Source organism: Pectinophora gossypiella, chromosome 1 (genome assembly GCF_024362695.1).
Source record: "Pectinophora gossypiella chromosome 1, ilPecGoss1.1, whole genome shotgun sequence".
In the NCBI taxonomy this organism is placed as follows: domain Eukaryota; kingdom Metazoa; phylum Arthropoda; class Insecta; order Lepidoptera; family Gelechiidae; genus Pectinophora; species Pectinophora gossypiella.
Genome location: NC_065404.1, coordinates 15420511 through 15438298, shown reverse-complemented (window position 1 = coordinate 15438298; position 17788 = coordinate 15420511). Strand labels below are relative to the sequence as shown.

The window sequence follows — 17788 nt, the reverse complement described above, 5'->3', positions numbered from 1 at the left end:
AAACCCATTACGCCTTTCTAACTTACATTGGTACGTACGGTCACGAGCATTAATATGTATACGCTTTGGTACAATGTCACATTAACTTTTTTGACAAATTGAACTGTAAGACTCACTAAATGTCAAATATGTTAGTGCGACAGAGTCCTAGAGTGGGTACATTATATTGCTCATGACTGTACACGTACAAATGTAGGTTGTCTCAACTGAATAAGAAAAAATAAAGTTCACCCAATCATTTATTCAACGTATTTATCATGGGTAAACTAACGGCATCTGTAGTCCAGTGGTTGAGCGTTGGACTCACGATCCGGAAGCCCCGGGTTCGAATCCCGGTGGGGACATATCACAAAAATCACTTTCTGATCCCTAGTGTGGTTAGGACATTACAGGCAGATCACCTGATTGTCCGAAAGTAAGACGATCCGTGTTTCGTAAGGCACGTTAAGCCGTTGGTCCCGGTTACTATTTACTGATGTAAGTGAGTAATCGTTGCATGAGCCATGTCAGGGGCCTTTGGCGGCTCAACCCTAACACCAATCATAACCCTGACACCAGAACCAGAAGAATGGATAAACTTGTTGGACGTCAATGTAACATTTTGAATCTACGTCATTTCGCAAGGTAGTCGCTTCTGTGGAAAACTGGACCTGTCTAATCTTCAGGATAGGTAAACGGACCCTGTGAAAAACGAGATAACGCTAGGGAGATGATGATGATGATTTTACGTTTACGTTTAACACATTGCAGGCAATGAGCGAATTTCTCACGCTACGTGGTTGTGGCTGTTTCAACTCCGTAACAAACGTAATTAAGGCCAATCTAGTCTGAACTCCGTTAATTCGATAACGTGATAATTTTACGTGCTGCTGTCGTTTCGCTGATGAGAATTACGTCTTAATTATAAGTGATACAACATAGCGTCACGCCTGTAGGGTAGGCAGAGATGTATAGTGTATATCTAACCCACCAACTTCTCGCCAGCTATTTATTTATTTGTACACAATGAAACAGACACAAGGAATATCATCATGTCGTCCAAAACGTATCCGGCGACGGCGACTCCTACATATCTATCCCGGGACGTTGTTGTGGTGGGCTCTGATGTGGCTGGCGAAACCGAACTTCGACAAGGAACACACAAAGAAAACAATAACATTGCGTGACAAAGATCACATAGAGTCAATTCATCCAAAAAGGATATTGCAATTTGACATTTATGTACAATTTCAAGAATAGAATAGAATAGAAACTTTATTTGCGTCAAACATGGTGAATAAGGTGACAAGTGGGTATTAGAAGTAGGTACAATACATGTTTCGCCATAACAATGTTGGCATGCAAATGTTATATGTAGACAAAGGTACATTTATTTACACTAAACTTTTTCTTTAAACTAAAAATTACATTACTGCAGAAATTCCCTGACAGAATAAAAATTACGTTCATTAAGCCATTTATATAATCTTGTCTTAAATAATGTCAATTTTAGCATTTTAATATCAGTCGGAAAAAATAACAAATAGCAATATTGTTTTTTTTTTTTAGATGAATTGCTTCAATGTTCATTGTGTGTGATACCACAGGCCTAAACAGAGTTTCTAAATCTGCCTCCAATAGGCAGGAATTTCCACAACGTTCACAAACGGTATTCAATGGGCGTTAATTTAACTGAACGCGTTCGACGCAAACGTAATTAGTGCGATGCAAGCTGGGAGTAGTGATGTGCCTGGTTCCACTTTGGGAACGTTCCCGGCAGTAAAAAGACATGAAATAAACAGCCTATATACGTCCCACTGCTGGGCACAGGCCTCCCCTCAATCAACCGGAGGGGATATGGAGCATACTCCACCACGCTGCTCCACTGCGGGTTGGTGGAGGTGTTTTTACGGCTAATAGCCGAGACCAACGGCTTAACGTGCCCTCCGAAGCACGGAATCATCTTACTTTTTCGGACAATCAGGTGATTCAAGCCTGAAAAGTCCTTACCAAACAAAGGACAGTCTCACAAAGTGAATCGAACCCGGACCCTCAGATCGTGAACCTAACGCTCTAACCACTAGACCACGGAGGCTGTTAAAAGACGCACAACTTATGTAATAAAAAGAGCTTTATTGCATAATCTTTAGGCAGATAACACCAGAGTACAAGAAAGAACAATTTGAAAAACAAAAGCAGCCAGTGTCCTTACAATTGAAGAGTTTTTACATACATACATACATAAACTCACGCCCGTAATCCCTAATGGGGTGGGCAGAGCCACAAGTAATCAAAGACAACTTGCAGCCACTGTTGATACGATGTCGTAAGCTGGATATGATGAACTTTATGGTGATAAGGGATCAGCCTATCGCCCATAACATTAGTCCATCATGTTAGAGGACACAATCCCTCTGTCGGTTTTTACGACATGCCCGGGAAGACAAGCAGCTGAACGTGTTGTATGTTTTTTATTTGCTCCCAGAACAGCATAGAAGCAGAAGAGTTTTTACAACGGATAATTCCCATTTTGGGAACATTGCCGGGAACGGCACATCACTGACAAACATCACATATGACATATGGGTATATACGAACAGTGGCGTAAGACCGTATCTATAGATTCATTTGAATTTAGCCTCACAGCCTCCGTGGTCTAGTGGTTAGAGCGTTTTTTTTTTTTTTTTTTTTTTTTTTTTTTTTTTTTTTTTTTTTTTTCTTTATACTAGTACCCCTGCCGCACTGGATAGGCAGGGTCCTTATCAAGGCAGACATATCTTACGCTTCTATGTAATATTATCTAGTTTGCCCGCAATAGGGCCCTACACTGCGCTACACTTTCATTCCGAGTCTCTATTATCATACCAGTTCTCGCATTTATGCCTCTCGCACTTTTATCCATCATCTTTCATTCTGTCATTCCTACGGCCCTATTCTACGATTTATAATTAGGAAGGAAGTCGGTACACAGGGGTTTATTTATTTTAACAACTATACACAGCTTTATTATTATTATTATTTCCAGGTGGTACAAAATATTTAAACAATGACTTAATGCTAACAATTTGTTCTTAGGTCTAATTTCTTATGTCTAGTTTTAAGTAATGACTAATAAAGTATAATCATTATACAATTTAGTCATTTTTTACCTTAACTATTTCTATTGTTTACTATTCTAACAATTTTTATTACATAGTTGACAAATGGTTCACAGTATTTCTTGTCACTAATTATGTGTTCTAAATTGCCTACTTCCATTTTATAACCTGTAAGCTGTTCCAGATTAAAACGGTCTCGGTCGTGAACAGGACAGTGCAACAATATGTGGGGAACAGTTTCTCCAGTGTCAGGGTCGCAGGCACACGCTGGGTTGTCTTTGCATTTGAAGCGGGTCAAATACTCAGAGAACCCACCGTGCCCCGTTAGAGCCTGGGTCAGCTCCTTGGTGATGCCCAGCCTGCGTATCGTCCTGTACGCTCCAACCGCACTCGGGAAAAACAGCTTGGTGGTGGACGCTGTGTGCCCCGTGCTGTATCTCCGGTTCCACTCGTCAAGCGTATCCATTCGGATAGAGCGCTTGACGAATGATACCGGGTACATATCGTAGTCCGGCTTGCGTTTGGACTTTAGGGCAGCCTCCTTTGCAAGCGAGTCGGCTCTCTCGTTACCCTCCAACCCCGCGTGAGCTTTTATCCAGAACAAGGAGATGGCTATTCATGTTCTGTGAATACGTAAACATGACATAACATAGCATCACGCCTACATCCCTGTAAGGGTACGCAGAGGTGTATAGTACATATTCCCACTCCGCGCCAGCTGTGTTTAAATTGTTTAATTCCCATGTAATAGGGGGCGTGACAGCCTCCGTGGTCTAGTGGTTAGAGCGTTAGGCTCACGATCTGGAGGTCCGGGTTCGATTCCCGTTGGGGACATGGTCGAAATCACTTTGTGAGACTGTCCTTTGTTTGGTAAGGACTTTTCAGGCTTGAATCACCTGATTGTCCGAAAAAGTAAGATGATTCCGTGCTTCGGAGGGCACGTTAAGCCGTTGGTCCCGGCTATTAGCCGTAAAAACACCTCCACCAACCCGCATTGGAGCAGCGTGGTGGAGTATGCTCCATACCCCCTCCGGTTAATTGAGGGGAGGCCTGTGCCCAGCAGTGGGACGTATATAGGCTGTTTATGTTATGTTATGTTATACACACACGTCTTGCTCCCTTACACACGCTCACTCTTATTTTGGTATTTCCGAAAACAAACGAATGCTAATTTCACTGTTCATCAATAAATTCATAAATTATTAGATTTATCGTGTATCAGAATTTGAATTCATACTTTATTTGTTTGCGCGGGAATCCATAAAGTTTTCAATATAAGGCGACGATATGCTGACGACACGAGGTAGAAGTGTGACAGGCATAGTTTACAATGACATAATTTGACACAGTTCAGTAAACAAATCGCGCGGTCATTCGGATGGGTGGCCGTGACCCTACAGCCTTCCAACTATCGGTTATTCAACTATCGACGCGTACAGTCGTTACGCCATATTGGCGACTTGACTCTTGGCCACGTGGAAGAATGCTGGTCTAATATCTGAAGTGAATCATCATGGTAAAGGTATTCTTATAATTGAGCGAGCTTGATTTTGGGTCTTCTTCTTCTATCGTGTGGGATGTGAGTTGAATTACCAACCTCGTCAACCCTGGTGTCAGGTTTATTATTGAGCCGCCAACGGCCCCTGACGTGGCTCATGTAATGTACTTACTTACATCTGTAAGTAGTAACCGGGACCAACGGCTTAGGCCTTCTGGTTAGGAGTGAAATGCTATACACCTCTGCCAGCCTTGCTTAGGAGTGATTTCTGGGATAAAAACTACTCATTTTCTTCCCCATGTCACCCCTCGGACACTCCGTACAAAAATCTCATTCCTACCGCGTGCTACCTAACGCGTGTAAGCGCGAGCGAGACACATTGTTTTTTTTTTGTTTTTTTGACGTGACTTATTGTAGATTTGCCGCAGATGGCATTAACTACTTGGCCGGACAAATGGGGAGCGCTGAAGGCTCTCACCCGGTAGCGAGACACAGTTCACATGCAATTTAAGACTAAAGTACGACTAGTAGGGCTAACAGGCACAACGTGATAAAATTTTGTCACGGTCATTTTATTGATTCTGACGATATAATTATGTCGATCGGTGCTAATATGTAAACAAGACAAATAAGAAGACATGTCGGTCTGTCAAAATCCGAACTAAATCACGTGCCACGCATGTTAGGGAAAAAACAAACTTATCGATTTCGACAAAATTTATGGAATCGTTTAATAATTTTAACACTGCTAGATTAAGTGAGGTAAGCGCTAGAACTGGTGCGGAGCAGAGAAGTACCGTTCTGCAGGTAGTGTTATTCTTTATTCTATGCCTAGTTTTCAAACAATCACTATACCAAAATTTTATCTAAGTCGTTTCAACGGTTTAAGCGTGAAAAAATATTATTGTGTACTACGGCGTGAATAATGAATTGCTTTTAATTAACCCTAGTATAATTAGCCATAAACACATTACGTATTTGGAACACGTAGTGACGGCATCAACCGACATGTAATTAATTCTCGTCCCCAAGCAGTCTAGTCGTAATTACTCATAAATAAATGGCGTACAATATTCGTGCATCGCTCTGTGGTTTTGAAACGTCAATGCGGGTACAGTAGTGCATAACGTCGCTATAATCAAAACCATGTAACCGCCATTTTGAAAAAACATATTCTGATGTGATTTTTCAAGATGGCGCCCTTCAACATAACCTCGAACTTTTTAAATTATTTTCATTCCGCGTAAAAATTGAGACCACAAATGTTTACCTGGTTTGTCTATTGCGAGACATACACACATATGCAATAAAGTGTTTTGTATTGTATTGTAATAAAGTGATTATCTCCTTGTCAACAGAGGAGGAATGCTACCACTGCATGGCCAGCTTGGTGGCGTCGAAGGAGAAGATGTTCATCACACAGACTAAGCTGCACAGCGAGGTCACTTGGAAAACCGTCATGCAGATTGCCAAAAAACATGCCGTAAGTACTGCATTCATTATTATTGTTGGCGCTCAATGAAACGAGCGTGCCGTTTGCGGCGAGCGCGCGATGGCTGTCATTTGAGTTTGACAGATAAAACTTATACTTGTAATCTTCATCTTGAGACGTGGACGCATCTTTTTTGTATCTAACTTTTTATTCAACTTCTTCTGTTATTTTAACATCTTAATTAGTAAAATTACATCTTTAAATAGAACAACAAGCATCTTTATTGAAAAGTACCCGAAGAATCCCACTGGAGCAGATCGGCTACAACAATTAATATTACATACTATTCTAGACGGCGATACATCGCCTATCACGTTGGTATGACAGAATGCTCAGTGAGCTGTGCGTACTTAGTTCAGTCATGAGCTATATCATGTACCCACTTTAGAACCTTGTCGCACTATCATATTTGACATTTAATGAGACTCACGGTTTCATATGCAAAATAGTTAATGTGACATGGTTTCAAAGTGCATACATATTAGTACTCGTGACTGTTCATCTTGCGATGGATGTACCTTTGACCACCCCAATTGGGATAGGTATATTCGTGAGCTTATGTTATGTTGTTTACTATACTCCCAACTTTCGAGTCAGGATCCCTGTTACAGATCTTGCTATTGTGGTCGTTGATTTCCGACCCACTAAGGGTCGATAAATTCTTTAAAATATAATCCTTTCAAACGACGCTCTGGTTCAAGGTTCACAGTTGACTGGGCACTCTCAGGCTTGTAGTCTTAATATTGTACCGGATGAGAGTCCTCAGCGCTCCCAATTGTCCAGCCAAGTAGTATTATTTTAGATATGCGGCAAATCTAAAATAAGTCACATAATAAAGACTTTGTAAATACAAAACGGTGACAACCAATAAAAACTATTTTAAACTAACGGAAACCAAATCTATAAATGTAGCGTTAGCAAGAGATTTTTCCCAAAGCGCGTCAGTTAGCAGAATAACATCCGGGCTCGGTTTCCGCAAATAGTATCATAGTCTGTTTAATCGCAACCAGTCGTAAACGTAGACATTGCATGATTTATTGCATTGGAAAAAATAAATAAAAAATATACTTTAATTTGAATTATAATGTATAATACTTACATCTGTAAAAAACATAATTTACAGTGCATCTATTTTCTGAATGTCCATCGGCAATCATAGCATTTCGGAATACAAACGGATGCTAATTTTCATGCTCATCGACTGTTAGATTTATCGTGTAAGTATCTGAATTTAAATTTAGAATTTAACATTGATTCAGAATTCAAATTACTTATTTATTTATTTTAAACCCTTTTCGTTTCAAAGAATAATATTAATAAGACAAGTACCTGCAAAAAGATATAGGTTGTAGACAAATTGTGTTTTTGTGTGATAGTGACAGAGAGGGAGTGTCGTTTTGTTTTTAATTTAAAAATGCCTGTTGCAGCTGTACGACTAACGAGACCTGACGTAGCAATTTTTATTTTTTATATTGTACAGAACACTAACAAGAACGAAATTATGTTTTTAAATATAGTTCAATTTCTAACGATATTTTTAAGAGTAGTATGTTTTTATCAGTCATTTGTTTGGAGTTATCTGTTAGGTAAGAACTGTGGTTGCCCTGTTGGAAGAATGTTTGTTTCTCACTGTGGGGTCGCAGGTTCGAATCCCAGCACAGGCTTAGGCCTGAAAATCATCGTTTTAGTTTAGACTAAAACGATGATTTTCAATTTTATTTTCGAATTCATGTTCGACCATAAATGATCATCACGTGCTTAGCGGTGAAGAAAAGCATCTTTAGGAAACCCATATTTTCAAGAAATGTATAATCCTGTTTTCCGTTCGCGGGTTGGAAACTCAGACAGGCAGTCGCTTTTGTAAAAAACAGGACCTGTCAGACCTTCAGGTTAGGTAAGCGGACCTCGTGCAAATATAATAGATAGATAGATAAAATACTTTATTGAGCACAATGGACACAAAATACAGACACTAACCACTGAGGATACTTAACGCTAAGAAGATCATGATCTGAGCCGGTACCGATGAACTGTCAAAAGTACTGAAATCATTCGTTCAATCGGCTCGCCGAACTTCATGTGACGTCACGAATCGGAGATCGCCATCTTGGCTACTTACGTGGTACGACAGAATAAAATCTAATATCTAATAAGAATCGGCTTCGTCTTACCTGGTAGGGCTAAGGAGTTACAGAACTAATAGAAACAAGTTTGATAAGTACCAAATAGTGAACTAAAGTCCACCCACACGTTCCAAAGTCAAACAAAAAGCTCAAGATTCGATAGGGAAAATAATTTTAATGTCCTCAGGAAACAGTCGCGTGACCATTAAAACGTTAGCAAGGTGTCACGCAACTCGAATTGTGGTGTCGAGAATTGTAAAACTCACTTCCCTGCTCTAGGTAAAGACGTAATGAAAATAATCATCATCCTTACTTTGTCTTCTTATCGTATGGGTTGTGAGGTGGAATACCAGCCTCATCAACCCTGGTGTCAGGGTTATGATTGAGCCGCCAAAAAACCCTGACATGGCTCACGTAGCGATTACTCACTTACATCAGTAAATAGTCTTCCGTAGCACGGATCATCTTACTTTCGAACAATCAGGTGATCAGCCTGTAATGTCCTAACCAAACTAGGGATCAGTAAGTGATTTTTGTGATATCTCCGCACCGGGTTTCGAACCCGGGGTCTTCAGATCGTGAGTGCAACGCTCAACCACTGGACCACAGAGGCCGTAACTTACCTTGTCTTACCTTGTCGTAAATGTTGTCTAGGGTACCTTTCCAAAATAATGGACAAATAAGGATTACGGGCGTGATAGCCCTATTGGGAAAACGCATGATTTACTTCGTGGTGTCACAGGTTCAAAACCCGTCTCTGGCTCTAAACCACTGAATTCGACTTTATATTTGAATTAATTTTTGGGTCATAATAGACAATTGATATCAAATGGAAACCATTGGTGCCCGGTTAATGGCAATAGGCTCGTTAAATGTTGAATTCAAAATTCAAAAAAAAATCAAAAATATCTTTATTCAATAGGTAACATAGTTACACTTTGAAACGTCAATTTTACATAACGAACGTCTCATCCGCCTAAAACTACTGCAGCTTCTCACAACCTGTATAGCCGGGGAAAAGAAGCTGCAAGAAAAACCTCGGCACAGGGCCCTAGACGTTCTTTAAAAAAAAGAAACATAAAATATTGGTATACAATTGAGTAATTTAGCTGCCTAGTATCAGTTCTGAGACAGTTAATCCCATGCATTCATATCTTCTAAATAATCACTAACTTTATAATAACCTTTTTTGTAAAGTTTTTGTTTAACTACTGTCTTACTTACGAACTTAAACATAGCTGGCGAGGACTGGGTGTATATACTCTACACCTCTGCCTGCGTGTTGATTGTTTTTAAAAAGGCACTTTCGAGGTTTTCAATATAAAAATACTTACAAGAAAATATATCAGTACAACATACTAAAGACGAAACAATATGACATTCAAGCGCATTAAATAATTTATTTTATTTATCTGTTGCTTTATGTCTTATTTATGCGCAGCAAACCGACAATAACTTATCATGTTTACAGGCTCTAACTGCAATATATATCCTAACGTACCGTGCAATAACAATATCGAGAACCAATCAAGGGAAATTATTAACGTCTGAAGATAAAATGTCGTCAGTCACGTTCCGAGGATCGTGACTCCTAGATAACGGGAAACATTGAGGGTGAGGGCATCCCGGATTGACACATAAGCAGCAAAGCCAAGACCACAGCTCAGGTGTCCAGTTTCTCTTGGTAACGTGGAAATCGACCCAAGAAGGTGTGGATGGATTGTGTGAAGAAAGATATCATGTGTCAAAGGTGTGAGTACTTCTTCCATCGTGTGGGTTGTGAGGTGGATTACCAACCCCATCCATCCTGGTGTCAGGATTATTATTGAGCCGCCATAGGCCCCTGACGTGACTCAAGTAACGACTACTTACTTACATCTGCAAGTAGTAACCTGGACCAACGGCTTAACGTGCCTTCCGAATCACGGATCATCTTACTTTCGGAGAATCTGGTGATCAGCCTGTAATGTCCTAACCAAACTAGTGAACACAAAGTAATTTTTGTGATATGTCTCCACTGGGAATATAACCCGAACCTCCGGAACGTGAGCCCAACATTCAACCACTGGGCCACGGAGGCCGTTACCGACATTATCGATCGAGATTACATAACACCTATAAACAAATATAGGTATGACGTGTAGTGTAGTTAACAGGGGTAAGTAGAGACAATTTATAACACGTTATGTGACGTCACTCCCACGACCTACCACAAGCAGAGCTATGTAGTCTAATGCAAGGTGACATAGATTATATAATAGTACTTACTCCGTTAATTATGTATAACAATCAGCCTTATTATAAGCCCCTTTGCTGAGCACGAGCCTCCCTTGTATCAACTTTTTTTTTATAGAAATTATTTACATTTTAGGACACTACAGACTAAACATCTGATTTTTCGAAAGAAACATGATCCGTGCTTCGGAAGGCACGTTATGCCGTTGGTCCCGGTTACTACTTACAGATGTCAGTTAGAAGTCGTTACATGAGCCATGTCAGGGGCCTTTGGCGACTCAATAGTATGACACCAGGGTTGATGGGGTTGGTAATCCACCTCACAACCCACACGATAGAAGAAGATTTTTTTTTGGTTTCAAACTTGAATTCAAACTCATAAAGTCGAATTCCGTTTAGAGCACGAGGGTCTACGCTACGATGTAAGAATTCGGGCGTTCTCCGATTATCTAACCATAATCTCCCATCATCTCCCTAGTGTTCACGTAGTCCGCTTACCTAATCTGAATATTTGACAGGTCCGGTCCGACTTTTTACTGAAGCGACTTCCTATCAGACCGCAAACCCGCGAAGGGAAAACCATACAGGTTACGTCACATACCTCCGAAACGCATTTCATCGATTACCCAATAAAAGCTAATTAATGATTATGTAATGGCGGGCTATTGCGCATAACAATGATTTGCAGTTTACATCAGGCGTCATAATTTTCTCTTTAATCATAAATACCTATCAACTCGGTTCAATAGGCCTTCAAGGTATTCGATTCAAAGTCGTTAGGTATTTAAAGATATTAACCCAATATAAATAATGGCTCGAACCACAATCACCTTAAGCTTTACAATTCTCCACGCGACAATATGGCTCCTTCAGGGATGTGCCATTTCCAGGAATGTTCCTAGAGCGGGAATGGTTATAAAAACTCTGGCTGCCGTGCTTCGAAAGGCACGTTAAACCGTTGGCCCCGGTTACTAATTACTGATGTAAGTTAGTAGTCGTTATATGAGCCATGTCAGGGGGGCCTTTGAATAGTAACCCTGACACCAGGGTTGATGAGGCTGGTAATCCACCACACAACGCTGTCAGTGGCGGCCCTAGGGCGGTGCGATTGCACCAGGCGCTGTTTTAGGGGGGCGCCAAAACCGGCCAAGACGGGTCCACCCTGGCTGGCAGCCCCGGATCTACAGGGGAGTACCTAACTGGTATAGACACACCTGCTCTGTGAATTAGACTTCTTAGGGGCCACATAAAACTCATACATTTAATGGGTGGCCGTAAAGTAATCGAAAAAAAAAAACTGTATTTTAAGGGGTGCCACTGTGAGGTTTCGCCCCACCTAAATATTTTGCCAGGGCCGCCACTGCTGGCTGCTTAACTTTTTCAAATTGTTCTTTCTGGTACTCTAGTCTTGTCTGCCTAAATGTTAGGTAAAAAAGGTCTTTTAACATGAGTTTTGTGTGTTTTTACTGCCGGGAACATTCCCGAAGTGGGAACACGGCACATCACTAGGCTCCTACAACGCGATGTAGCGTGACAATTCGCCGCGTATTAAAAGTCACGCAATAGTAACTTTATTTTCCCTATAAAAGTACCAATGAATATGCTACACCGACAAGAGCGTGGCTCTTAAATTGGTGATGATGAATAGTAACTTACTTTCGGGATGTTAGTAGCTCGAAATGCTCACTTAAGTCACCCGCGTTGTTCGTTCATTTCAAAATTAACAGTTGTCAATCTCCCGTCCCTTTCCTTTTCGGCGAATAAGAAAATGACGGGTGTAACTTAAAATACAATTAGGAAGTGTCTGCAAGAATCGGGGCCAATAACTATCTATTTTAGGTTAGGTTAGGTCCTAGGTTAGGGTAGTTAGGTTGGTATTCCACGTCACAACCCATACGATAAGAAGAAGAATTAGGTTATATGCATAACCCTACCACTGCGACGAGTGGGTGTGTGGTATGTACTTGCATAGTTAAATATATACACCCACTCCTTGCCTCGCAATGGTGGGTAGTACCACCGCCTACCCCTTCGGAGATACATGCACGATGCTATGTTCTGTTGTATAACCCTAATAATGTTTAAACCTTTTTCGATTGCTAGCACGTACTATTTTGTAAGCTAAACAGCTTATTGGCCGCAAATATACTCTTGTTGTCCTTATCATCATCATCATAACTAATTTAAGAGCCACGCTCTTGTCGGTGTAGCATTCTCCATTCTTGTCTATCAAAGGCCAATTCCTTCACTTCCTTATAAGACACGACGTTCGCCTTCTCTATAATCTGTTCCATGTAAGCTTTTCTTGGTCTTCCCCTTGTCTCTTTCCTTGTATAATGTTTTAATCAATTCGTCGTGTCTTATTAAGTGTCCAATCATCTTGCCTCTTCTGTCCTCAATAACTCTCAATATTTGTAAAATACTCTCCTTAGGGAAAAATAGGGCAGTGGTTTCTCTCTTGCCTTCCGCCCCGCAGTAGTCTGTATGACGCGAGTAGAATGGCGCCCAGAGAAGTCTATTTCAAAGCCGTACTAAGACTCCTGTCCTCCGCCTCTGAAAAGTACTGACAGTTACTGCTGCCCTCTGTCAGGCTCCAGGTTACAGTCCCTGTGACTTGCCCCTTCCGTCCTGCATTGCCAATGTCCTTATACGATAACTTTTTATGCTTAAAGAACGTAAACACATATTCATGCACATATTATCACTAGAATGCAGTTACATAAAGCATAATAACAGCGAACATATCAATAACTTTGCGCAAACGTGACGTCTGTCAATTTCGCAAGATGTCCAAGGCATCAATAAGTTACAGGTTGCGGCCACGACCAAAGGCGATAGCGGGTAGAATGGGAGCGGTGGCGATTATGCATATGAATACAGCGTTTCCCCGTCAAGAATACGCCCATGCCTATTTGCCTTTAAAGCATTATAGCTCTAATATTGGCTCCTTACTAAATGAATATCTAGGAAAAGAGCTTTATAATCTAACTTTTAGGCAGATAAGATCAGAGTGCATACTCTGTTGATGATTTCTTATGAAAGAACAATTCGAAAAAGAAAAGCAGCCAGAGCCTTTTACTTATTAAAGAGTTTTTACAACTGGAACATTCTCACTTTGGAAACATTCCCGGGACCGGCTCATTATAGGACCATCTAGAAAGGAGGAAAGTTATTAGAGGACGCCACATTATCAATTCAATAACATAAAAAAAATGAAACTTACATACAATGACACAACAGAAACAAAAAAAGTGTATAGGCTACATGTACCTGTCATCACAAAATTAACCACAACTATTTTGTATTAGGACTTCAGTACCTAAATCACTACACGGCTTCAAATTGCCCTCTGGTGACTAAATATAGTATTTCTATTATTTTGACGTGACTTATCGTAGATTTGCCGCTAATGACATTAACTACTTGACCGGACAAAAGAGTATTTCTACTCATCCATAATTATTACTAGTGGTTTGTCTCCATTCACACCACCGCTTCCGCCCCGCTATCCGCTGTGCCCGAAGCCACACGAGCGGCCTATCAAGGGGCAAGGGTGAAAGAACTAGCATATTATCAAATCGATAGCTAGGCTAGGGTGAACGACACCAAAGGAATCGATAAAGCCTATTCTTACAACGAGCTGTGTTTATAAGTTATTCAAAGGCTTTAGTGATTTCGTTGCATCATCAAAAGAACCTTAAGTCATTGTTCTTTTGTTATATATTTTAGGAGTTTTATTTCTGTTTAACTCGGAATCGGGGTTGCAAGTTGCTCGTAGTGGGTATTTCTGTTAAACGGCTTTCTGCAAAAGATAAGTGGGAATAAAAAAATCGCAGTTTTTTTTTAATTTTTTTTACATTTGGTACCTACATAGTAAGTAAGTAAAATCTTCATTTCCTCTACAAAAATACATGGTAATATTTGTAGAGGCTGGAGCCTAAACTGGGATACCCTGTGTTTTAGGACTCCAGGCCTCCACCTCTAGAAAGTCATGATCAAGAGAAAATAACAAAATACACAGTGACTCTGGGTGGATACACGCCGAGTAGATAGGTATACTTGCCTCTTGCTCACTCCAGTAACTTGTTTGCAGAAGTCAGCAGCGCAGCATCTCTCGCGACTATCAGGCGCCATCGGGCCGGAACGCATCTACGCGGACTGGCAGTGGTGGATCCTGGCAGCGCTGCCCTTCCCACACCTCGTCAGGGTGCTTGACTGCTTCTTCCACGAGGGAATCAAGGTGAGACTCCTTTCTTATTTCCTTCTTTCTGTTGTGTGGTCCAGATTAATGTTTCCTATCCACTGGTTGCCTGGAAGAAATTGCTGCTTAGCAATAAGGCCGCCAGATTGTTTTTATTTTATTTTTTTTTTTTATTTTTTTATTTCTTAAGGAAAGCTAACAGCACGGAATCTTAAATAAATACGTACAAACATAAGCCAGAATGAGGCCAATTATAAGCTTCCACATATAGAACTTAATTAAATCAAAAGAGAGTTAGGTCTACTTACAAAATTAAATAATGAATTTAAATACTCGCTGCTGAGTTTACCAATATAAAATTAGTTGCTTTTGGTAAATTTCGATATAAGATGTTTTTTGATGGTATATAAACTAGAATTAAATACATCAATGCTGTCATCACTGCAGAGTCGATTGAATGTAGTAGTTGCTCTCACAAGGAAGGATTTTTTCCTGTAAACAGTCCTAGCACTGGGGATCGTAAAAATTGGACGTGGTTTAAGTAGTCTGCCCGGAGCGCTGAGCCCGACTTTAGATAGGAGAAGTGGGGAGTCAGCGAGACCTCTCACAATCTTGACCAAGAGGATTACATCTGCGATGTCACGACGACTTTTTAAAGGAAGAAGATGAAATCGTGCACAACGGTCCGGATAGGCAACCCTTGGAATTTTGAATTTAAAACCAAGGTATCTCGTAAACTTCCTTTGAATCCTCTCCAATCGGTAGTAGGTGGCAGATCCTGGCGACTCTGCCCCTCCCGCACTTCATCAGGGTGCTTGACTACTTCTTCCACGAGGGAATCAAGGTGAAACTCCTTTCTTAATTGAATTCATGTAGTGTGGTTCAGATTAACTCAACCCTGGCGCCTGAGCCGCTAAAGGTCTCTTGCTGGTCAATGGTATCATATCTAAGGGGATTTGGATGGATCCGCATGCTTGACTGCTCGTTCCATTCTTCTCTCATCTTCTTAGTCAGGAGAAGTCACAAGATTGTAACTGAATGACTGTGGTAACTAAAGAAGGGTTGGGATGATTGTTTCTTGTCACTTTGTCGCTTGCGAGTGGTTGATTACTTTGTCTATACATACCTGTATGTCATACCTGTCAGTTTAATCTTTCTACAAAAATTGGCGTGTTTTCCATATTTTTTTTAGCCTGTCGACGACCCGTCCCTTTTCGGTGGATAAAAAAATGACAGTACTACTGATGGAATCACCAACTATGCATACTTGTAGTAGCTGTTGATAGGATTTCAAACCTACCTATCGTTATATTAACCAGCGGAATTGAAGAAAGAAGAAGTAAGGGCCAAGTGAGCGAAAAAACTTCAACTTTGCACTCGACTCATCCGCAAACTTTACGACCCACGGAGCTTCGCGATATTATATTAAAATGTCGTCTTGTACATTATAACCTGCAGGATAATAAGTCAAAAATCGACTATCATGTAAGGAGATCCCTCCTTATCACAGTAAAGCTAGAAACTTTAGTATAATCAGCTATTTATTAAAAAAACTTTTATGCAGGGTCTTCCGAAAAGTAATGATGAAATTGCAGGTTGTCGCATAAAGTATACATTGGCCCCGATTCCTGCAGACACCGCCTAATTTTATTTTAAGTTATATCCGTCATTTTCATATCCGTCGAAAAGGAAAGGGACGGATGATTCACAGCTCTTAATTATAGGAAGAATGAGTAAATGAATGAATAACCCGGGCGAATCAAAAGGTACGTCGCTGGTATGTAATCCGTTTGACGTGCTGTTTACTTAACTGTGTCGGGTTATTGATGGATGTAAAATTTTTAGACGGTTGGTTTAGATTTGTGCTTAAAATTGACGTGTGTTCCATAAATTTTATGCTTGTCGATTACCCGTCCCTTTCCTTTTCGGCGGATAAGAAAATGACAGATATAACTTAAAATAAAATTAGATGGTATTTACAGGAATTAGCACCATTGTCGGTAAAGTGGCTGTGGAATTTGAGAAGCAGTAGAGCTATCGTAGTTATCTGTTTGCTCCTGTAGTAGTAAAAGAGAGCGGTTTGAACCGGCGACATGGGTTTTTACAAAAGTGCGTTAGGACCGTCCCATCTTCTTTCTTCTATTCCGTGATATACTTGTAATAGGGGTGAGCCTATTGCCATTAACCGGGCACAAATCTTGGAAACCATGTGATATCGATGAACCGGTGACAGCATGCAAAATACAAAATGCGCGTTAGGGTCTTTCCATCCTCTTTCTTCTATTCCGACTAACCTGTCTAACGTCATACAAATGTTTGCCTTTCCAGGTATTCTACAGAGTGGCACTGGCAGTGCTGATACTGTTCCACAAGCACTCGTCGAACCAGAACTCTGAGTGGTACGCGGAGGCTAGCAAGAACGGCGTCGACCACGCCATCGACAAGTTCTGCCGGAACATGCCCGCCTCGCCCACCAAGCTGCTGCGCACCGCCTTCAGTATACGTGCTTTAAGGTGGGAAACTCACACGTCCCTCCATTGGGCATAGACTTCCCTTCAAATAAAATTTATACACCTCCTCCTCCTTTTTCATCTCACTGCTGGGCAATAGCCCCATCAAATTCCTCTACTTGGAAAAAAGCTAAATGAACATCCTCTTCTGTCCGCAGTTCACAGTACATATCGAGGGTGTTCATAAAGACAGAGATGACGCTGAAGTCGAAGCAAGTGATCACGGGGTCGCGACTCGTACGCTCGCGCAGCTCAGACAACCTGCCCACCAGCCAGTCCCAGGTCAACATACAGATGATGTCTCACACCCTCACCATTAGAGAGGTAGGTACTCATACACTGACCATATACCCCACGGACTTATTTAAAAAAGTAAAAGAAATTAAAATGTTGACAACCCCATCTTTAAGAGCAAAAAGCTTTTAAAAGGTTGGCAACCTATGCTTTAGATAATAAAGCTGTAAAAAATGTTGACAACCCTATCTCCAGGATTAAAAATCCATTAAAATGTTGCCAATTCCTCTTAAGATTTGTAAGAAAATGTTGATAGACCCTGAATTTATGTAATTATGCTTAAAATTAAATCATAAGCCCTACTTAAAAAGGCCTAAAGTAGAGGAGGCATTGCTATTTTTAAAATATTTTTTGACAA

At 40.7% G+C, this 17788-nt stretch overlaps 1 protein-coding gene across 5 annotated transcripts in view; it reads left to right on the top strand.

The window, feature by feature from the left end:
- Window positions 1–17788, top strand: part of LOC126370347 (GTPase-activating protein skywalker) — a 121968-nt gene that overhangs the window by 91036 nt on the left and 13144 nt on the right. For all 5 annotated transcript variants that reach the window (XM_050015193.1, XM_050015201.1, XM_050015191.1 and 2 more), the window contains exons 5-8: window positions 5934–6058; window positions 14519–14665; window positions 16955–17139; window positions 17295–17460. In XM_050015193.1, the coding sequence (XP_049871150.1) occupies window positions 5934–6058; window positions 14519–14665; window positions 16955–17139; window positions 17295–17460 (623 nt within the window). The remainder of the gene's footprint in view (window positions 1–5933; window positions 6059–14518; window positions 14666–16954; window positions 17140–17294; window positions 17461–17788) is intronic.